Here is a 24978-nt window from a genome sequence, read left to right on the forward strand (position 1 = left end):
TATTCCTCTGCAGTCCTTTGACGTTTGGCTAACACTAATAAGGACAAAACCCCCATGAAGTCACTCTGAAAGTTTTGAGTTTGGCTGAAATGAGGACAGAAAACAAAGACACTGCTTTAGTCACACAAACATTAACACCTTGTTATGCTGGGTGTACAAGTCAGAATTTCAGGGTAATAGTTTTCTGAAATAAAAAAAAAAACGACTTTAAAGTTGTGCAAAACTAACCTCAATTAAAGGTAATACATGCACCCTGCTTCTCTTTTGTGGCATTTAGAACAAACACAAAACAGGAAGTAGTCTCAACAAGTGGTAACTAAAAGGTATACAACTATTTAGTGTACAGACCAGCTCCTCTTGCCCCTTCATCTGACTGTGGGCATGGCGAGCCAGTGCCTCTTTAGCCAGGAGGGCAGCCTGGCGCTCGGACTCCAGGCGAGCGGCCTCCTGGTGGGCTTTCACACGCTCCTGCTCCAGCACCATGGCTCTCTGTGTCTGTTCCTGCAGATCTGAAGTATCCAAAGACAAATATAGACGTCACTTCCAATATTCACAGTTGCAAGTAGATGGTTCAATCGATGACTGTCTCTGAATTGTAATGAATTCCCTTGAGGATCAATAAAGTCTTCTTGAAGAGAAACCCCAGATCACAAAAATGTTGATTTATACCCAATTCCAAAACTATACCTCTGACCACAAAAAAACTGTTAAAATAGAGATGTCCGATAATATCGGACTGCCGATATTATCGGCTGATAAATGCTTTAAAAAGTAATATCGGTAATTATCGGTATCTGTTTCAAAAACTAAAATGTATGACTTTTTAAAACGCCGCTGTATGGAGTGGTACACGGACGTAGGGAGAAGTACAGAGCAGTCATACTTGCCAACCCTCCCCATTTTCCTGGGAGACTCCCTAATGTCAGTGCTACTCCCGAAAATCTCCCGGGGCAACCATTCTCATGACTTCCACCCAGACAACAATATTGAGGGCGTGCCTTAAAAGCACTGCCTTTGCGTGCCGGCCCAATCACATACTATCTACGGCTTTTCACACACACAAGTGAATGCAATGCATACTTGGTCAACAACCATACAGGTCACACTGAGGGTGGCCGTATAAACAACTTTAACACTGTTACAAATATGTGCCACACTGTGAACCCACACAAACAAGAATGACAAATACATTTCGGGACAACATCTGCGTTGTAACACAATACAACAAATACCCAGAACCCCTTTGCAGCATTAACTCTTCCAGGACGTTACAATATAAGAACCCCTGCTTTTGGGGCATTTTCAAACCTCTCTCTGTCTTCTTGGTCTTCTCCTCAAACTGGTGGAGCCTCAACATCATGTCCTTCTTCTCCTGCTCAATCATTTCCTTCTCTCTCTCGATGAGCTCCCTCCTCTTCTTCTCACGATCCAGCTGTGCTCTGAAGATAAGCAACAAAGACGGGTGAGGAGCCGCAGATAAACAACATCCATGCGTACCATTGTGCGCAATCACTGTTGTCGCGAAAGAGCAACATCTCAGAACCCAGACCCGCTTTTAGGATTCAGGATGCTTTATTATTGTCAATTCTTTAACATGTACAAAACATATAAGAAATTAAATTACACTTTCGGCACAGTCCCACTAAGAGCAGACATACAATAGAGGGAGACAAGAACAAGAGCGCCAACGGATCAGCCACTTACGGCGCTCCTTAAAAAAGGTGAGAAAAGGGTGATATTGGGAAAGGGGGGAAGAGTAAAAAATATCAGTCAAAGGCTGGACCCTCGGGAGGTGGTCCAGACTGAGTCCAAGGGAAAAAAACTCATTTGCCATAGCACACATAAACATGTTACATATAATCACAACAACTTGCAAAAGGGGGGTGGGGGAGTTGGGGCCCTGGAGGCCCGCCTGCTGCTATAAAGCACTACTCACCCGTCCATCACTCCAAAGGGGAATTTAGCGGTGGTGAAGGCGTGGGGTGGGGGAGGGTGTGTGTGTGTGTGTGTGTGTGTATACGCCCATTGTCTTGGGTGTGTTGATGTAGTGTCCATAGGCCAGGAGCCGTTCTGCATGCAAGCAAAAGTTCGACTCCAGGTGTCGTTGAGGAAGGAGGGAGGTGAAAAGCGTCCATCTTTTTAGGAGTCTTTGAGGATGTTTTCAGAACAGCCTGCTCCTGTTGTTGCTTCAAGGCCATTCAAGGGAGTCAAATCGTAGATTAAGATATTTGTTTTACAACGGGTTGTCTGTTCTATTCATCCATGTTGGCTCTCATATCGAATTTTTCCTTTTCAGCAAGCTTCTCCATCATGTGATCCATCTTGCGATTCAGTTCAGAAATCACCCCAGACTGTGATCCCACAGCCCGGCCCAAACCTCCATGAGTGGCTACCATCGTCTTACAAATTTTACGATGCACCGGAGAAATGTTCCCAGCCCGATCAGCAGTTGCCCCGCGATCACGGTTCCAAATAGGTAGATGTCCTCCACGTCCTTGACGGAAAGGACTGAGAGGCACATAACTCTCCATTTGTCCCAGGAATCTCTCACAATGGTTCCATCAGGGCAGCCAGGCTCCCCAGGACCTCTTCTCGTCGTCGAAAAGATTGTGTCAATTTAGTCGAGAGTCCAGCTGAGCATATCCATGTCGGAGGTTTAGATTTGGAGGACATCGCAAAGAAAGAGGCTTTTTTAGTGTCCTGTCCTGCAGGATTATGCTCGACTGGTGAAGGCCACTTTCTGCATTTGCCGCCAATCAGTTTGCGTACTTGTCATGTGAGCGCGTATGAATAACACAAAGGACTTATTCCGACAGAATCCGTTGTAGCCACTAATTATTCCCTGTGCTGTTTGGAGCCTGGCCACATTCCAATATCGGATGTTTAATCATATTTGGATTAGAGGTATTAGGGCTGCTCCATACAGGTCACATAGCAGCTACCGTGCATGAACTTCGGTCTGCTGCCGTCTTAAGTTACTGGCTTTAAACCAGTGGACGGTACTTAGCACCCATTCGCCTTGCTTTCAGTCCAGTCGGGGAAAGGGTTAGATGTTAATGACCCCGAGCATACTGCACAATAAATGGCGGTTTCGGTTTGTACTAGGGCTGTGTCTATGTGCGATATAGAAAATGACTATATGGTGATATTGGAGTATACGTTCTCACGCTGCGGGCATTACACTCCAGGCTCTTCCCACTATTTCTTGTCTCTCCTTCTCACAGAGACGTAAAACAAGCGCACCTTCTTACATACGTCACACATCTGTTTCTGTTTAATTCCTTGCTTCTTGTCTGTTTAATAGATGTCATCAGTGTTTGAACCTGAAAAACAGTAACTCAGCCACCAAGTGGTAGGCCATGTAAACTGCCGGAGAGGGGTCAGCGGATGCTGAAGCGCATAGTGCAAAGAGGTCACCGACTTTCTGCACAATCAGTTGTTACAGAGCTTCAAACGTCATGTGACCTTCCAATTAGCCCGCAGAGAGCTTCATGGAATGGGTTTCCATGGCCGAGCAGCTGCATCTAAGCCCTACATCACCAAGTCCAATGCAAAGCGTGGGATGCAGTGGTGTAAAGCACTTCTCTGGAGTGATGAATCATGCTTTTCCATCTGGCAATCTGATGGACCAGTCTGGGTTTGGAGGTTGCCAGGGGAACGCTACATTTCGGAATGCATTGTGCGGAGTGTGAAATTTGGTGGAGGAGGATTTATGGTGTGGGGTTGTTTTTCAGGATTTGGGCTTGGCCTCTTGGTTCCAGTGAAAGGGACTTTGAATGCTCCAGCAACCAAAACATGTTGGGCAACTCCATGCTCCCAACCTTGTGGGAACAGTTTGGAGCGAGGCCCCCTTCCTCTTCCAACATGACATGGATGACAGAGTCTGGTGTGGATGAACTTGACTGGCCTGCACAGAGTCCTGACCTGAACCCAATAGAACACCTTTGGGATGAATTAGGACGGAGACAGAGAGCCAGGCCTTCTCCACCAACATCAGTGTGTGACCTCACCAATGCGCTTTTGGAAGAACGGTGGAAAAATCCTATAAACACACTCCGCGACCTTGTGGACAGCCTTCCCGGAAGTGTTGAAGCCAAAAACGTAATTCAGTTGATGCAATAAGTGGACTGCAAAGTGGCAAGGGAACACTATAGAACACCTATGTCAACAGTTATGGCTACTATTAGACAACAAAACAATGTTTTACCTTTCCTTCTGTTTCTGTAGCTTATCCTCTCTGGCCTGATTCTTCATCTGCTGCACCTCGATGGAGTCGGGCCTACGTCGACCGATGTAGTGATCATGGTTGCCTATGCACAGCTGCAGGATGCGTTTGTTGATGCGCAGTCTCGGCGAATAGAACACAAAGTCCTGCAAATTAGAGAGTGAGGACACAAAAAAATGAGCCTGTTCTTGCAAGAACTTCCTGTAGTAAGATACTTGGTCAACAGCCATACAGGTCACACTGAGGGTGGCCATATAAACAACTTTAACACTGTTACAAATATGCGCCATACTGTGAACCCACACCAAACAAGAATGACAAACACAGTTCGGGAGAATATCCACACCGTAACACAACACAACAAATACCCAGAACCCCTTGCAGCACTAACTCTCCCGGGACGCTACAATATACACACCCGCTACCACCAAACCCCACCACCCCCCAGCCCCGCCCACCTTAACCCGTTGTAGTTGTATAATGACGTTTCAAAGTGTATCCCTTGTGCACCGCAATTTTCTCTGTGCTAATAAGAACAACAGATAAATATTGCATCTCCCACTTTTCCTGGAATTGTTTTTGCTCATCACTAACCTTTCTCTTCACTGCAGGTTTTGAAAAAGACATGTTTGGGGTTGTGGAATATATTTGTATTTAGCCGACACACGGAGAATAATGTTATTTCCGCAATGTGTGTCGTTATGGTTTTCTTCCCTACAGCAACACGGCGGTCGGCGGATAATAGCCGGGAAAGTACCTGGATAGCGAGCGCAAAAAAGTGAGGGCTCCCAGAGTTTTATCCGGGCGTCATGTAGAAATATATTTAGTGTTCATCGTGTGCGGCAATGCAAGTTAAACAATAAAAAAAAACTAATAACGGTTTGAATTGTTCCAGGTTATCGGGGACTGTTATTACTGACGGACAGGTGTCGCGTTGTGGCTGCAGCCAGGCATGTAAAAAAAAAAAAACTCGTCTCCATGGCAACGTCTCGGTCGCTTTCACTCATTTGCCGCTTTTCCACTAACGCAAGGGTAGGCAGCCCAGAACGTTGAAAGAGCCATTTTGGAGCCAAATAACAAAAATCGTCTTCGTCTGGAGCCGGAAGGAGTTTACAGTTACGGTAGCAGAATTTGCCCCAAACGGGTTAACATCACGACTAACGTGTTACACGTCCGATTCGCCCTGGGATTCTCTGTCGAAGTATCAGCGCTGAGGTCCAGTGCACCACAGTTTTGTATTGTTGCTCAGTCCTTCGGCGGAGTGCTTCGGAAGCTACCGGGCCCTTGTCTCCCCCGGCCTGGACTGTTTACAGTGGCGCCGGGGGAGGGAGCGAGAGAGAGACACACAAACACACAGTGACTGAGAGAGTAGGCGGGTGAGCGAGGAAGGAAGAGCGCGTGCGGGACTAGTGGAAAAGCGGCAACACGTTTCTCTGCTTGCATCACGCAGGTGAGGTCAATATTCGGCCCTCCAGAGCCACATACCACACCGTGATTGGTAGATTCCTTCAGCTGTGCACACAATGCTGTCAAGCGCCATTCATATAAAAATTGCGGGCCACACTAAAATTAAACTTTCATATTAAGGTGGGGGCCACAAAATAACACGTGTCTGAGAGCCCTGATTTAAATGGTTACACTGCAAAAACTATAGCAGTTAGCATTCCATGACCCACAATGCACTTCTGCAATGACCCTCCCCCGCCAAATTCATTTTCTGCATCTCTTCCGCGGATGAGATATATAATATTTGATATTTTACGGTAATGTGTTAATAATTTCACACATAAATCGCTCCGGAGTATATGACGCACCCCTGGCCAAACTATGAAAAAAAATGCGACTACGATACTTATTTTAAGGTATTTTTGGGTTCATTGAAGTTAGCTAATTAGGGTCCGCAGGCCAAGGACCCTATTGAAACTGCTGTGTTTTATTATTATTCCGCACCTTCGCACCCTAATTTGACCGCCTTAACATGCTTCAAAACTCACCAAATCTGACACACACGTCGGTATAGCAAACCTTCCCAAGTTATTAAGCAACCAAACCCCAAAAATGAAAATTGCACGCTAGCGCCCCCTAGGAAAAAAAACAATAACAGACTGCTCATAACTTCCGTTAGGAATGTCGTAGAGACATGAAACAAAAACTTCTATGTAGAACTGACTTAGACCTACAATTCATAATTTTACTTTCTCGGGCAAAAATCAACAAAAAGTTGGCAAAAACCCCTTCAATACAAAATTTTCGGAAAAAATGCTATTTTTGCCTCTTTTAACTGTAATTTGACCCCCTTAAAATGTTTCAAAACTCACCAAACTTGGCACACAGATCAGCATTGGCAGAAATTGCGATCTAATGAAAAAACTAAACCCGAAAATTAAAAAATGCGCTCTAGCGCAATTTTTGAATAAAACACAGCAAAAACTGCTCCTAGGAAGAAAACACAAACAAAATTGCTTGTAACTTCCAGTAGGAATGCCGGAAAGACATGAAACAAAAACTTCTATGTAGGTCTCACTTAGACCTACATTTAGATGATTGACATCCTTTAGCAAAAATCAACAGGAAGTTAAAAATTATCCCTTCAAAATAAAAGTTTTGTAAAAACCCGTCACCTTTTTCAAACGTAAACTCCTCCGAGTGCGTTTGTCGTTTCGGCATCAAACTCGCACAGGAGAGAGATTGAACCCTTCTGATTAAAACAATCCAACAAAGTTTTGATTACTGCTCCGGTTTTGATTTTACGCGCCTTCAAAGAACCCCTGCGCAAAGTTTCCTAAAAAATGTCAGTTTTGCCTCTTTGAGCTGTAATTTGACCCCCTTAAAATGGTTCAAAGTGCAAGTTAAAGCTCTACTATGCAAAGCGAAAGCCATTTATCAACAACATCCAGAAACGCTGATCTGTAATTTGACCCCCTTAACATGCTTCAAAACTCACCAAATTTTACACACACATCAGGACTGGCGAAAATTGCCATCTAATAAAAAAACAAACCCCAAAAGTCAAAATTGCGCTCCAGCGACCCCTAGGAAAAAACCCAGACAAAACTGCTTGTAATTTCTGTTAGGAATGTCGTAGAGACATGAAACAAAGACCTCTATGTAGGCCTGACTTAGACCAGGGCTTGACAGCGGCCAAAGGCGGACCCGACCAACGCTGCTTGCAGTTTTAATTTTACTTGTTTTGGAAAGTCATGACGAGCCAAATTTTCTTGTTCTATTGGGAGATCATTTTGCTTAGTTCAAGTAAAATACACCTCATTTTTGTATTTTTTTTCTTGTTTTTGAACACTGACTTTTTGCAGTGTACAATTTGACTAAAACTAAAATACATTTTCGCCAACAGACTATAACCAAAACTAGACTGCTGTGAAAAGTAAGACTGGTTAAGAGAGTAAGATTAAAGCACAGAATGAGGCCACATATTTTGATAATTTACTAATTGGACGTGAGCTGTTACCCAGCACAAATGTCTCTGCACTTTCAAAATAGAATAAAGGCCATACATGAGGTGCAACAGTCCACAGGATGTACTCACCGGTGATCTTTTGTCGATGGGCTTGATGGTGAACTTTTTGTCATTGAAAGAGATGTTTTTGATCTCACTCCAGGGAAAGCCGATCTTTGGGGTCAATCTGGTGGAGCAAACACATGAACACAATCAGTCCGGGACCGCAAAAGCCGTCCGACTGGATCCACGAGTGTGAGGCGGGGGGAAAAAACTAACAAAACTTAAAAGGGTCGGACGTGTGTTGCAAAAAGACTGCCGTGCGCCTTCCGGTGAATTTGCCGTTCAGAACTTGCACTGCAAATCCTGAACTGGAATTTCACTCAATTAGTGTTGCTGACACATGCTTGTGGAATCGAGACAACAATGTGGATGTGATCTTTGCTTTCCAGCTATCATAACGTTTATAGAGTCTGTGCGCCCACACAGCCGCAAAGTCACTAAAGTGAGAAAAAAACTGTCTTTAAAAGTCAAAAGATGTGCTTAGTTCACTTCCATTTTTGTCCACTGACGTAATTTTCATCTCCTAGGGCGTATTCGCTGAAAATGCTGCTAGTATCGTCAGGTTCAAACACACATGACATCTATTAAACAGACAAGAAGCAAGGAATTCAATAGACAGAATTAAATTTGGCTCAATGAGGAGAAATGTGTAGACCTGTACCCTTGTACCCTCTGACGAAAGATTGCACGCCTCCTCTTTTATTTGGACTTATTTGGACTTGTTAAACAGACAAGACGCAAGGAATTAAATAGACAGAATTAAATTTGGCTCAATGAGGAGAAACGTGTAGACCTGTACCCTTGTACCCTCTGACGAAAGATTGCACGCCTCTTCTTTTATTTGGACTTATTTGGACTTGTTAAACAGACAAGAAGCAAGGAATTCAATAGACAGAATTAAATTTGGCTCAATGAGGAGAAACGTGTAGACCTGTACCCTTGTACGGTGTCCCACCACGCTCTGACAAAAGATTACACTCCTCTTTTATTTGGACTTTCCCTAAATACATAGCAACAGCTGTTTCCAAAGGAAGGGGGTCGTAAACAGCCGTAAGCCTTTGGTTACAGTGTGGAGATTATTGGCAAGGGAAAACTCCCTGTATTATATAAACCTCAAACTTATGAATGATCCAAACCCTGGACAAGTGGACGAAGACCGCTTGAGAGAAGGGTTCGGTTCACTTGAGCTCATATGTGCATGTTGCGCAGACCCAAGATCCTGACCATTGTCTAAACCAGGGGTCGGGAACCTTTTTGGCTGAGAGAGCCAAGAAAGCCAAATATTTTAAAATGTATTTCTGTAAGAGCCATATAATTATTTTTTTTAACACTGAACACAACTGAAAGCATACATTTTTAAGTAAGACCAACATTTCTAGAGTATAATACGTCTCTTATTCTTTGGAATAATATTGTTATTCTGAAGCTAACTGTGGAGGGGACGTGGCCTGCGGGCCTGCAGCGAAGCAGGGTGTGCCAGGACCGGCCTCGAAATCAGCGACAGGTGCGTAGATGGCCCATCTGGGCCTTGTTATCTAATCACCTGTCGTTCTGTTATAAGCAGCAGCCAGGAGGAGAGACGGGGTTGGGGCTGGAGCCAGAGCGCGAGCGAGAACGAAAGATAAAAAGACAATTGCTGGAAAGCAACAGAGACTTATTGAAAAATAAAACAATATTGTAACCCTGAAACAGGCTCTCATGTCGGTGCTTGGTGGTCTGAAGAACCCCCAGGAGGGCAAGCCCCACACTAACCAATAATAAATAAATTACTTCTTACCATTAACGCAACTTCTTGAACATAAAAAAGCATGAGAATGTTTTATATTTTGAACGTTATTTTTAACAAGTGGAATTATTCATTACTTATCGTGTCAAGCGATGTCAGCTCAGATTTATCTGAGAGCCAGATGCAGTCATCAAAAGAGCCACCCCTGGTCTAAACTATCACAATAAATCACTAAAATGCGACACTGCAAAAAGTCAGCGTTCAAAAACAAGAAAAAACAAATACAAAAATGAGGGGTATTTTATCTGAACTAAGCACAATTATCTGCCAATAGAACAAGAACATTCGGCTTGTCAAGACTTTCCAAAACAAGTCAAATTAGCTAACTTCAATGAAGCCAAAAATAGCTTAAAATAAGTATATTCTCACTAATAACAAGTGTACTACTCTATGAGTACCTCTTTTCTATTGTTGCATTGAAAATAAAACAGCAAAGTCCATTTGGCTGTCATCTGTTTTAATATGAGACACAATTGTGTCAAAGACATGAGTTTTTATTTCATGCTTGAAATAAGAAATGATTACTTGAAAAAAGTAGTTTAATACTTGTGTTGATGACACAGCTTTGCAACACTTGAGATTCTAGTTTCAACATGTTTTACTCAATATAGCTCATCACATCTCAGCAACAAGCTGTAATATTTTACTGACATCATTTTGGATCCAAACACTTAAAACAAGTAAAATACTCTAACATAAAATCTGCTTAGTGAGAAGAATAATCTTATCAGACAGAAAATAAGCAAATATCACCCTTATTTGAGATATTTCATCTTACTTAGATTGCAGTTTTTGAAATGTAGTGCTGCAACAGTGCTCATTAAAGCATATTTTTTAAAAGATTTTCATAAAATCTGAAATGGTAAAAATAGCAGGAGGTAAAAAAGACCGCCTAATCACACCCAGCGGAGAGAATATTTAAGTTTTGTCACAAATCTGCCCAGTGATGTCATGTAGGCAAATGTTCTCTACACAAATCTTAGTATGTGAACACTATACAAACCTTTTTGATATCATATTACGCCGATACTGTTTATACCATATCTATCTATCTATCTATATATATATATATATGTATATATATATATATATATATATATATATATATACTGGCTCACCTGCACTGACTTCCTGTGCACTTAAGTTGTGACTTTAAGGTTTTACTACTTACGTATAAAATACTACACGGTCTAGCTCCATCCTATCTTGCGGATTGTATTGTACCATATGTCCCGGCAAGAAATCTGCGTTCAAAGGACTCTGGCTTATTAGTGATTCCCAAAGCCCAAAAAAAGTCTGCGGGCTATAGAGCGTTTTCTATTGGGGCTCCAGTACTCTGGAATGTTCTACAGGTAACAGTTAGAGATGCTACTTCAGTAGAAGCATTTAAGTCCCATCTTAAAACTCATTTGTATACTCTAGCCTTTAAATAGACCCCCTTTTAGACCAGTTGATCTGCCGTTTCTTTTCTTTTTCTCCTATGTCCCACTCTCCCTTGTGGAAGGGGGGGGCACAGGATGAAGTGCTGGCTGTCCAGAGTCGGGACCCGGGGTGGACCACTCGCATGTCCATAGGTTGGGGACATCTCTGCGCTTCCACTCGGGATGGTCTACTGCTGGCCCCACTATGGACTGGACTCTCACTATTATGTTAGATCCTCTATGGACTGGATTCTCACTATTATGTTAGATCCACTATGGACTGGACTCCCACTATTATGTTAGATCCACTATGGACTGGACTCTCACTATTATGTTAGATCCACTATGGACTGGACTCCCACTATTATGTTAGATCCACTATGGACTGGACTCTCACTATTATGTTAGATCCATTATGGACTGGTCTCTCACTATTATGTTAGATCCACTATGGACTGCACTCTCACTATTATGTTAGATCCACTCGACGTCCATTGCAGTCCCCTCCAAGGTTTCTCATAGTCATTTACATCAACGTCCCACTGTGTTGTGAGTTTTTGTGAGTTTTTCCTTGCCCTTATGTGGGTACTCAACCGAGGATGTGGTTGTGGCTTGTGCAGCCCTTTGAGACACTTGTGATTTGGGGCTATATAAATAAACCTTGATTGATTGATTTTTGGTCCGGACCAGAGTTAGTCCGTGCACACTGCAAGATTTCATGTACATTCAGCATTCCATGATTTGTCCAAGGATACACGCTGAGGGAGAGCAGCACCGTGGTTTCTAAAGAGTTAAATCTGATGACAGAAGCCTCGGCGTGGCTTTGTCAGCACATTCCCAAGTGCAGCGCAACTTGAAAAACCAGTTGACGTAACCATGGTTACGGCGCGAGTCAGCGCATAGGAGAGGCTTCTCTTGGCTAATTGCTAAGTCCCGTATCATTTAAAAAAACAAAGACGAAGTCCCTAAGGCAGGCCAGGGCAATTATTTTGACTCGGGGGCCAAATTTACAGAAAAAAATGTGTCTGGGGGCCGATATATTTATTTATAGGAACACTAATACAAAACCTCACAACAATGTCTTATTGAATGCTAAAAACGTTAAAAAAACGGAATGGAATTTTACATTTTCCACTGAATGAGACACCCGGAATGTACACGAAAATAAACAATTTGGGATTTACAATATCAACTATGAAGGATAAAACACTGAATATTGACAACGTATGAACGTCACCCCCCCTCTCCATCCACATATTTTACAATCAAGCCAAACGCAACAAAAATGCAACAAACAGTGAAATAAAAGGTGAAAGGTATGATCATGTCAGACCTTGGTCCACATTGCCGGCAGTAAGTCCGACACATTTCCAGTGAGGGTTGGACTCCGCCAAGGCTGCCCTTTGTCACCGATTTTGTTCATGACTTTTATGGACAGAATTTCTAGGTGCGGTCAAGGCGTTGAGGGGATCCGGTTTGGTGACCGCAGGATTAGGTCTCTGCTTTTTGCAGATGATGTGGTCCTGATGGCTTCATCTGGCCAGGATCTTCAGCTCTCACTGGATCAGTTCGCAGCAGAGTGTGAAGGGACCGGGATGAGAATCAGAGAGTCCGAGTCCATGGTTCTCACCCGGAAAAGGGTGGAGTGCTATTTCCCGGTTGGGGAGGAGACCCTGCCCCAAGTGGAGGAGTTCAAGTACCTCGGAGTCTTGTTCACGAGTGAGGGAAGAGTGGATGGTGAGATAGACAGGCGGATCGGTGCGGCGTCTTTGGTAATGTGGATGCTGTATTGATCCGTTGTGGTGAAGAAGGAGCTGAGCCGGAAGGCAAAGCTCTCAATTTACCGCTCGATCTACGTTCCCATCCTCACCTATGGTCATGAGCTTTGGGTCATGACCGAAAGGACAAGATCACGGCTGTAATGAGTTTCCTCCACCGTGTGGCGGTTCGTTCCCTTAGAGATAGGGTGAGAAGCTCTGCCATCTGGGAGGAACTCAAACTAAAGCCGCTGCTCCTCCACATGTAGAGGAGCCAGATGAGGTGGTTCGGGCATCTGGTCAGGATGCCACCCAAACGCCTCCCTAGGTAGCTGTTTAGGGCACGCCCAACCGGTAGGAGGCCACGGGGAAGACCCAGGACACGTTGGGAAGACTATGTCTCCCGGCTGGCCTGGGAACGCCTCAGGATCCCCTGGGAAGAGCTGGACGAAGTGGCTGGGGAGAGGGAAGTTTGGGCTTCCCTGCTTAGGCTGCTGCCCCCGCCACCCGACCTCGGATAAGCGGAAGACGATGGATAGGTAAACAAAAAAAAAACACCTACAATCTGATACATCACTAAGCTTTAGAACTTTGTTGTAAAAATCTGCTTCCACGTTTGTCCCTGACACCCACGTTTTAGTCTGTGGAAACGCTGCCCGCCCACACTGCTTGGTTCCTCGTCTGAGCTGCTGTCACTTACATTACCATAGTAACTAACTACATTACCATAGTAACTAACTAGCAGAGGTGGGCAGAGTAGACAGAAATTGTACTCAAGTAAGAGTACTGTTACTTTAGAGATGTATTACTCAAGTAAAAGTAAGGAGTAGTCACCCAAATATTTACTTGAGTAAAAGTAAGTATGTTGTGAAAAAACTACTCAAGTACTGAGTAACTGATGAGTAACCTGTTTGTTTAATGATGACGGCAACAAGTAATGCACAAAAACATAAAAATATCAATGAGCAAATTCATAGCCAGGAATATCTCTTAAACAACTAAAACAATAATATATATCAAATAATAATACATTAAATAAAAAAATTAAGGCAAATTGAGCCACAATAACTTAACAGCACCATAGGCTCAGTAGGCATTCAATGATTGATTGATTGATTGATTGATTGAAACTTGTATTAGTAGATTGCACAGTACAGTACATATTCCCTACAATTGACCACTAAATGGTAACACCCCAATAAGTTTTTCAACGTTAATCAATTACTTAATAAATGACCAAGTCGAGGTGATCTACCTCATATATACACACACACACATATCATATATATACATTTATATATACAGTATATAATTTATATTTATTTTTTTTGCCGTTTTTGTTGACATGTTAAAGGTGTTTTAATGAATATACATTTATGTTTAACATATAGATTTGTACCTTTCATGAAGACAAAAATATAAGTTGGTGTATTACCTGATTCTGATGACTTGCATTGATTGGAATCAGACAGTATAGTTCTGAAAACATCCACGTTTTCAAATGGAGGAGAAAAAAAGTTCCTCCTGTCCGTCTAATACATCATGAAAGTCGTTGGTGTTTGGCATCTTATTTGTCCAGCTTCCATATTTGTTTTTATACACTATACAAGAAATACATTGGCGGCAAACTCCGTAGCATGTTAGCTTGTTTGCGCTGGCTTTCGGAGACTCTTATTTTGTTAGTGCAGGCATGATGGAGCGGTGCTTTTATTGTGAAGACAGGAACTGTGCGATCAGCCTTTAGGCTTTTGACGGGAAGTACGGTTGAAATAAAAAGTGTCTTTTTTCCTTTAGATTGCACAATACAGTACATATTCCGTACAATTGACCACTAAATGCTAACACCCCAATAAGTTTTTCAACTTGTTTAAGTCGGATTCGACGTGTGACGGTCACGTGACCGCCTGGCTCTGTTTGATTGGTCCAACGTCACCAGTGACTGCATGTGATTGGTGAAAAGCAGGCATGTGATACATCCTACTTTGAATGCGTGTCTGGCAAAATCAAAACAAACAAAACGTGCATTAACAGATCGATTAAAAAAAAGTAGTGAGTAGCGAGCTGATTGTAGATAAATGGAGCGAAGTAAAAGTAGCGTTTCTTCTCTATAAATATACTCAAGTAAAAGTATGTTGCATAAAAACTACTCTTAGAAGTACAATTTATCCCAAAAGTTACTCAAGTAGATGTAACGGAGTAAATGTAGCTCGTTACTACCCACCTCTGCTTATTAGATGACCATAGTAACTAATTACATGGCCATAGTAACTAATTAGATGACCATAGTAACTAATTACATGGCCATAGTAACCAATTACATGGCCATGGTAACTAATTAGATGACCATAGTAACTAATTAGATGACCATAGTAACTAATTACATGGCCATAGTAACTAATTAGATGACCATAGTAACTAATTAGATGACCATAGTAACTAATTAGATGACCATAGTAACTAATTACATGGCCATAGTAACTAATTAGATGACCATAGTAACTAATTAGATGACCATAGTAACGAATTAGATGACCATAGTAACTAATTAGATGACCATAGTAACTAATTAGATGACCATAGTAACTAATTAGATGACCATAGTAACTAATTACATGGCCATAGTAACTAATTAGATGACCAAAGTAACTAATTACATGACCATAGTAACTAATTAGATGACCATAGTAACTAATTACATGGCCATAGTAACTAATTAGATGACCAAAGTAACTAATTACATGACCATAGTAACTAATTAGATGACCATAGTAACTAATTAGATGACCACAGTAACTAATTACATGGCCACAGTAAGTAATTAGATGACCATAGTAACTAATTACATGGCCATAGTAACTAATTAGATGACCAAAGTAACTAATTACATGACCATAGTAACTAATTAGATGACCATAGTAACTAATTAGATGACCATAGTAACTAATTACATGACCATAGTAACAAATTACATGGCCATAGTAACTAATTAGATGACCATAGTAACTAATTAGATGACCATAGTAACTAATTAGATGACCATAGTAACTAATTACATGGCCATAGTAACTAATTAGATGACCAAAGTAACTAATTACATGGCCATAGTAACTAATTACATGGCCATAGTAACTAATTAGATGACCAAAGTAACTAATTACATGGCCATAGTAACTAATTAGATGACCAAAGTAACTAATTAGATGACCAAAGTAACTAATTACATGGCCATAGTAACTAATTAGATGACCAAAGTAACTAATTAGATGACCAAAGTAACTAATTAGATGACCATAGTAACTAATTAGATGACCATAGTAACTAATTAGATGACCATAGTAACTAATTAGATGACCAAAGTAACTAATTAGATGACCAAAGTAACTAATTACATGGCCATAGTAACTAATTAGATGACCAAAGTAACTAATTAGATGACCAAAGTAACTAATTAGATGACCAAAGTAACTAATTAGATGACCATAGTAACTAATTACATGACCATAGTAACTAATTAGATGACCAAAGTAACTAATTAGATGACCAAAGTAACTAATTACATGGCCATAGTAACTAATTAGATGACCAAAGTAACTAATTAGATGACCAAAGTAACTAATTACATGACCATAGTAACTAATTAGATGACCAAAGTAACTAATTACATGACCAAAGTAACTAATTACATGACCATAGTAACTAATTAGATGACCAAAGTGACTAATTAGATGACCAAAGTAACTAATTAGATGACCAAAGTAACTAATTAGATGACCATAGTAACTAATTATATGACCAAAGTAACTAATTACATGACCATAGTAACTAATTAGATGACCAAAGTAACTAATTAGATGACCATAGTAACTAATTAGATGACCATAGTAACTAATTAGATGACCAAAGTAACTAATTAGATGACCAAAGTAACTAATTAGATGACCAAAGTAACTAATTAGATGACCATAGTAACTAATTATATGACCAAAGTAACTAATTACATGACCATAGTAACTAATTACATGACCATAGTAACTAATTAGATGACCATAGTAACTAATTAGATGACCATAGTAACTAATTAGATGACCATAGTAACTAATTAGATGACCATAGTAACTAATTAGATGACCATAGTAACTAATTAGATGACCATAGTAACTAATTAGATGACCATAGTAACTAGTATATCATGCAGATTCCAAGCATTGAAAGACTTAGTATAGTTGAAGACTTCCAGTCATTAGAAAACATGAGTACACATCATAAAGGCAGCTACACTTTACATCTTAAACATCTAAAAACAATTACTTGGGAATGTCCGGCGGGCCAGATTGAAAAGCAGAACGGGCCTCATTTTGCCCAGGTCTGCCCTAAGGGATTACTAACGGAACCAAGTTGCTTACGTTCGCCCCAGTTTGATCGGAGTTGCTGTCCCAACAACTCAAAAAGGATGCCGACAGCTTACCTGTCTTCCTTCTCGTAGATATTGAGTCCCAGTGCGTCCACTCCCAGCCACAGCATGGTGCCCTTCTTGTTCTTGATGTCAAAGTAGTTGACGCCGTACATTTCCAGGTCCTGAGCGATTTTCAGGTACTCCATGATGGCGTCCTCCCTGTACGGACGGGTCCTTGTGTTGAGCACCGATGTGAGCTGATGAGACGTGAATGAAACCAAAAAAAAAACCTCACTTTAGCATCCCGCGGTGCTCCTCGTGCCACACCTGAATCCTTTCCTCCCACTGGTCTTGGGACAACTGGTGCTGCTCCAGAACTCTGCAGAAAAACACGGTGAAGATATTATATACTGGGTCAGGGTCAGGGGTCACCAACCTTTTTGAAACCAAGAACTACTTCTTGGGTACTGATTAATGGGAAGGGCTACCAGTTTGATACACACTTAAATCAATTGCCAGAAATAGCCAATTTGCTCTATTTACCTTTAACTCTATGTTGTTATTAATAATTAATTATATTTATCTTTGTGGAAACACTGATCATCTTAATGATTTCTCACAATAAATATATATAGAAACTGATAAATATCAATATGTAACACTTTATTTTTATATTTTCTCTAAGTGCACATTTTTCAAATTGAAAATGTTCAAATGATCACTTCTAAGACAGTCTTGTGAAATCACAACATCCCATTTGAACTAACTAGCGACTAACATTTTTTAACAAATCATGAATTACTTTGTACCATGTTCCATCGTACATTTTTTTTTCCTTTTAAGGAAGGTTTTTTCTAGAGAATAAATGATGAAAAAAACACTTAATCGAACGGTTTAAAAGAGGAGAAAACACAAAAAAAATGAAAATTAAATGTTGAAACATAGTTTATCTTCAATTTCGACTCTTTACAATTCAAAATTCAACCAAAAAAAAGAAGAGAAAAACTAGCTAATTCAATCTTTTTGAAAAAAAAATAAAAAAAGAATTCATGGAACATCATTAGTCATTTTTCCTGATTAAGAATAATTTTAGAATTTTGATGACATGGTTTAAATAGGTTAAAATCCAATCTGCACTTTGTTAGAATATATAACAAATTGGACCAAGCTATATTTCTAACAAAGACAAATCATTATTTCTTCTAGATTTTCCAGAACAAACATTTTAAAATACATTCAAAAGACTTTGAAATAAGATTTCAATTTGATTCTAAAGATTTTCTAGATTTGCCAGATTAATTGTTTTGAATTTCAATCATAGTAAGTTTGAAGAAATATTTCACAAATATTCTTTGACGAAAAAACAGAAGCTAAAATGAAGAATTAAATAAAAATGTATTTATTATTCTTTACAATAAAAAAATACATTTACTTGAACTTTGATTTAAATTGTCAGGAAAGAAGAGGAAGGAATTTAAAAGGTAAAAAAGTGTGTGTTTAAAAATCCTAAAATTATTTTTAAGGTTGTATTTTTTCTCTAAAATTGTCTTTCTGAAAGTTATAAGAAGCAAAGTAAAAAAATAAATGAATTTATTTACACAAGTGAAGACCAAGTCTTTAAAATATTTTCTTGGATTTTCAAATTCTATTTGAGTTTTGTCCCTCTTAGAATTAAAAATGTTGAGCAAAGCAAGACCAGCTTGCTAGTAAATAAATACAATTTAAAAAATAGAGGCAGCTCACTGGTAAGTGCTGCTATTTCAGCTACTTTTAGAACAGGCCAGCGGGCGACTCATCTGGTCCTTACGGGCCACCTGGTGCCCGCGGGCACCGCGTTGGTGACCCCTGATGTAGAAAATCTGGCAGGTTTCAGACCATAGGACGAGGTCTGGACGCAGGCTGGTCGTCCCAATTGCCAGGGGGGTGGAAATCAATCAATCAATGTTTACTTATATAGCCCTAAATCACTAGTGTCTCAAAGGGCTGCACAAACCACTACGACATCCTCGGTAGGCCCAAGACGTAAATACACAATTTAGAGTGAAAAGCAAATTTATTTTCACTCGTGTACATAACATTCTAACTTGGATTGTTTCCCTGGCTTGGAGACTCTCCCGAAGGACGGTGCGGCAAAGACACGACAAACTCCACTTGTCTCTCATGGACACACACCTGTTGTTGACTTTGGACTAACGGCTGCATGACATCGAGGCCGCGGAACAGAGACACACTGCAGGCTTACACACACACACATGCATCCACAAAAATATACACCACACACATACATACCCCATCCCCCCCAATCCAACACCCTCAACGCAAATCCCATAGGGTTGATGAATGGATGGTCAGCGCCTGAGAGCTGCGGCCTGCCACCATGACCCCGCACTCCCTTCCCTCTGTTGCTAGATATCTGGAGATGTCCGTTATAATATGTATATGTGCTTTGCAATGGAGTTTTTTTTCCCACTCCAGACTGGGCCCCCTTAGGAGCCCAGTCTAGATTGCATTTTCTTACTCATCCTTCCCCAGCGTTTGACCTTTTTCCCATCTTTTACGGGGCGACTTGTGGCGAGACTTTCAGCGTTCCTGTTCTGTAACCCTGTACACTGATTGTTTGTGACTCATCTTGAACGGGTTTGTGCTGAAAACAAAGTTGTGTTGTTCTTGTGCAATGACCATAAAGACCTGTCCTATTCTAAATACATGAACATAACCAAAACATAAAGGATGTGTATGCTCTTAACAAGTTTTGATCCTGAATTCCTCATTTTGATTGATCTGTTACAGACTTAAAAGCAATGTCGTTAGAAATGTCTGATTATATCGGACTGCCGATATTATCGGCCGATAAATGCTTTAAAATGCGATATCGTAAATTGTCGGTATCGGTTTCAAAAAGTAAAATGTAGGACTTTTTAAAACGCAGCTGTAGGGGGGGGGGGGGGAGGTGCGTACACGGACAGAGCAGTTGCGTCTCCCAGTCATGCTTGCCAACCGTCCCCATTTTTCCCGGGAGACTCCCCAAATTTCAGTGTCCGTCCCGAAAATCTCCTGGGGCAACCATTCTCCTGAATTTCTCCCGATTTCCACCCAGACAAAAATATTGGGGGCGTGCCCTAAAGGCACTGCCTTTGCGTGCCGGCCCAATCACATAATATCTACGGCTTTTCACACACACAAGTGAATGCAAAGCATACTTGGTCAACAGCCATACAGGTCACACTGAGGGTGGTCGTAAAAAACAACTTGAACACTGTTACAAATAGGCGCCACACTGTGAACCCACACCAAACAAGAATGACAAACACATTTCGGGAGAACATCCGCAATGTAACACAACAGAACGAATACCCAGAACCCCTTGCAGCACTAACTCCTCCGGGACACAACAATATACACCCTCCCGCTACCCCCTTAAAAGCCTCTCAGGGAGAGCATGTCCCGAATTCCAAGCTGCTGTTTTGAGGCATGTTAAAAAAAGAATGCACTTTGTGACTTCAATAATAAATATGGCAGTGCCATGTTGGCATTTTTGTTCCATAACTTGAGTTGATTTATTTTGGAAAACCTTGTTACATTGTTTAATGCATCCAGCGGGGCATCACAACACAATTAGGTATAATGTGTTCATTCCACGACTGCACAGTATATATCGGTATCGGTTGGTATCGGAATCGGTTATTAAGAGTTGGACAATATCGGAATATCAGATATCGGCAAAAAAAGCCATTATCGGACATCACTAAAGTGGTATTTTTTTTTAATTTAAAGTAATACTCTCTACTAACAACAACAATCAAAGATTTTCCATTAAAACAAGATAGAAGCTCAGTCACCAGAATTTTACCGTAAAAAAAAAATAGTCATACCGTTTTTTCATTTACAGTAAAATGCTGGCAAAGTCAAATCCTGGCCAATGAGCTATTAGGTTTTTACTACACTATCTACATATTTTAGATTTACAGCGTACCTAAAGGAGCATAACGGCGATGTTACACCTCCTTTACATCTCAACTGAGACACATTGAAATGAGTTTATTTCGGTCATACAAACCCTGTTTCCATATGAGTTGGGAAATTGTGTTAGATGTAAATATAAACAGAATACAATGATTTGCAAATCCTTTTCAACCCATATTCAGTTGAATATGCTACAAAGACAACATATTTGATGTTCAAACTCATAAACTTTATTTTTTGTGCAAATAATCATTAACTTTAGAATTTGATGCCAGCAACACGTGACAAAGAAGTTGGGAAAGGTGGCAATAAATACTGATAAAGTTGAGGAATGCTCATCAAACACTTATTTGGAACATCCCACAGGTGTGCAGGCTAATTGGGAACAGGTGGGTGCCATGATTGGGTATAAAAACAGCTTCGCAAAAAATGCTCAGTCTTTCACAAGAAAGGATGGGGCGAGGTACACCCCTTTGTCCACAACTGTGTGAACAAATAGTCAAACAGTTTGAAAACGACGTTTCTCAAAGTGCAATTGCAAGACATTTAGGGATTTCAACATTTACGCTCCATAATATCATCAAAAGGTTCAGAGAATCTGGAGAAATCACTCCACGTAAGCGGCATGGCCGGAAACCAACATTGAATGACCGTGACCTTCGATTCCTCAGACGGCACTGTATCATAAACCGACATCAATCTCTAAAGGATATCACCACATGGGCTCAGGAACACTTCAGAAAACCACTGTCACTAAATAGAGTTTGTCGCTACATCTGTAAGTGCAAGTTAAAGCTCTACTATGCAAAGCGAAAGCCATTTATCAACAACATCCAGAAATGCCGTCGGCTTCTCTGGCCCGAAATCATCTAAGATGGACCGATGCGAAGTGGAAAAGTGTTCCGTGGTCTGACGAGTCCACATTTCAAATTGTTTATGGAAATATTCGGACCAAAGGGGAAGCGAACCATCCAGACTTTTATCGATGCAAAGTTCAAAAGCCAGCATCTGTGATGGTATGGGGGTGCATTAGTGCCCAAGGCATGGGTAACTTGCACATCTGTGAAGGCACCATTAACCCTGAAAGGTACATACAGGTTTTGGAGCAACATATGCTGCCATCTAAGCGCCATCTTTCTCATGGACGCCCCTGCTTATTTCAGCAAGACAATGCCAAGCCACATTCTGCATGTGTTACAACAGCGTGGCTTCGTAAAAGAAAAAAAAGGAGTACTTTCCTGGCCCGCCTGCAGTCCACACTTGTCTCCCGTTAAAAATGTGTGACCCCGGACTGTTGAAGGACTGAAGCTCTACATAAAACAATAATAGGAAAGAATTCCACTTTCAAAGCTTCAAGAATTAGTTTCCTCAGTTTCCAAACGTTTATTGAGTGTTGTTAAAAGAAAAGGTGATGTAACACGGTGGTGAACATGCCCTTTCCCAACTACTTTGGCACGTATTGCAGCCATGAAATTCTAAGTTAGGTTTGAACATCAAATATGTTGTCTTTGTAGTGCATTTAACTGAATATGGGTTGAAAATGACTTGCAAATCATTGTATTCCGTTTATATTTACATCTAACACTTTCCCAACTCATATGGAAACTGGGTTTGTATACCAGTGAAGACAGTGGGAAATATCTGGGGGAATTTTTCAATTCATTCTTATTAGTCACAGAGCAGGAAGGGGCTGGAAACACAGTACGTATGCCGTAAAATTTCCGAGGAGGCGCCCTGTCATTCATGAATTGACATTCTACCTGCGCATTGCGGGGCCCGACGATGAGTGTGTGACCTACAGTATAGGGAGGGGCCGCCCCGGTTGTGCATAGTGCGAATACTTGACTATCTGTAAATATGCAAGACAGAAACTATGCAGGATAATCATAACAGAAACCATGACTGAGACATCAACTTTCTCCTTTGATTCCCTGGTTGCCAGGGAGGGAGGCAGGTTGGACCGGACTAGTGCTCGACTGGCTCCAGCTTCGAAACTTGAATGAGTCAAGTATGGAAAGAGCTGAACTGCTGCTGCCAACATTTTTCAAAGGTTAAGGCAAATATTTTGCCTCCAAGGGCCAAAGAGAAAACGTGCCAATGGGCCACAGGCCAAACAGCCATTTTTAATCACACACCTGCACCATGAGTGGAGATCACCACCGTTCAATAGTTGGCAACTAGTTAGCCTCGTCTGCGTGAGCTTAAAATAGGTCAGTTTGAATATGTATTACCAATGTACATTTGGTAAGCCACCTTTTGGGCACACTTGTTGTAAGCCAGGGGTGTCCAAACTTTTTCCACTGAGAAACCAAAGCATGCTGGGGACATTTTGATATTTGAGCATTTTCAAAGCCAATACAATACATTTAATATATATTTACCTTTCAAGCTACCCTCAAGTTTGTTCCATCCATCCGTTTTCTACCGCTTGTCCCTTTTTGTGGAGTGCTGGAGCCTATCTCAGCAGCATTCGGGCGGAAGGTAGAGTACACCCTGGACAAGTCGCCACCTCATTGCACAACATTCTCACACTAGGGACCATTTAGTGTTGCCGATCAACCTATCCCCAGGTGCATGTCTTTGGAGGTGGGAGGGGCCTATCCCCAGGTGCCTGTCTTTGGAGGTGGGAGGGACCTATCCCCAGGTGCATGTCTTTGGAGGTGGGAGGGGCCTATTGCCAGGTGCATGTCTTTGGAGGTGGGAGGGGCCTATCCCCAGGTGCATGTCTTTGGAGGTGGGAGGGGCCTATCCCCAGGTGCATGTCTTTGGAGGTGGGAGCAAGCCGCAGTACCCGGAGAAGAACATGCAAACCCCACACAGAAAGATCCCGAGCCCGGGATTAAACTCAGAACTACTCAGGACCTCGTATTGTGAGGCTGTTCTGTTGAGTGGGGTTCGAACCTAGTACCTTTCATTCCGAGTCAGCAGTCTTAACCCCTGGTCCATCCTGGGTCTTCAAAGACAATACAATACATTCAAAAAAAAAATTCTACCTTTCAGTCTACCCTCAAGTTTGGTCCCAGGGACCCGGAAGTGTCAAAGTCATAATAATAATTAAAAAATATATGAATCATATTATTTGTCCATCCATCCAATTTCCACCGCTTTTCCCTTTTTGGGTGGTGCTGGAGTCTATCTCAGCTGCATTCAGGCGGAAGGCTGGCTACACCCTGGACAAGTCGCCACCTCATCACAGCAACATTCTCACACTAGGGACCATTTAGTGTTGCCATTCAACCTATCCCCAGGTGCATGTCTTTGGATGTGGGAGGGGCCTATCCCCAGGTGCATGTCTTTGGAGGTGGGAGGGGCCTATCCCAATGTGCATGTCTTTGGAGGTGGGAGGGGCCTATCCCCATGTGCATGTCTTTGGAGGTGGGAGGGGCCTATCCCAAGGTGCATGTCTTTGGAGGTGGGAGGGGCCTATCCCCAGGTGCATGTCTTTGGAGGTGGGAGGGGCCTATCCCAATGTGCATGTCTTTGGAGGTGGGAGGGGCCTATCCCCAGGTGCATGTCTTTGGAGGTGGGAGGGGCCTATCCCCAGGTGCATGTCTCTATAGGTGGGAGCAAGCCAGAGTACCCGGAGAAGAACATGCAAACTCCACACAGAAAGATCCCGAGCCCGGGATTGAACTCAGGACTACTCAGGATCTTAGTATTGTTGTATTTCTTTCTTTTTTTATTCAACACTTACATCTCTAGTTCAACTTCAGGCCGATCTGTCGATATATGTGATGAAATCATCCTCTGCATTTGACCCTTTCCCATGTTCACCCCCTGGGAGGTGAGGGGAGCAGTGAGCAGCAGCTTTAGTAGCGCTCGGGAATCATTTTTGGTGATTTAACCCCCATTTCCAACCCTTGATGCTGAGTGCCAAGCAGGGAGGTAATGGCTCCCATTTTTATAGTCTTTGATA

The 24978-nt window shown here is 41.6% G+C and overlaps 1 protein-coding gene across 1 annotated transcript in view; it reads right to left on the reverse strand.

The window, feature by feature from the left end:
* Positions 1–24978, reverse strand: part of ezrb (ezrin b) — a 92286-nt gene that overhangs the window by 14862 nt on the left and 52446 nt on the right. Inside the window, exons 5-10 of the mRNA XM_061885997.1 lie at positions 17395–17478; positions 17172–17318; positions 7770–7866; positions 4208–4371; positions 1309–1439; positions 349–509 (exon numbers count right to left, since the gene is read on the reverse strand). Coding sequence (XP_061741981.1) covers positions 349–509; positions 1309–1439; positions 4208–4371; positions 7770–7866; positions 17172–17318; positions 17395–17478 — 784 coding nt within the window. The remainder of the gene's footprint in view (positions 1–348; positions 510–1308; positions 1440–4207; positions 4372–7769; positions 7867–17171; positions 17319–17394; positions 17479–24978) is intronic.

Source organism: Nerophis ophidion, linkage group LG24 (assembly GCF_033978795.1).
Source record: "Nerophis ophidion isolate RoL-2023_Sa linkage group LG24, RoL_Noph_v1.0, whole genome shotgun sequence".
Classification (NCBI taxonomy): domain Eukaryota; kingdom Metazoa; phylum Chordata; class Actinopteri; order Syngnathiformes; family Syngnathidae; genus Nerophis; species Nerophis ophidion.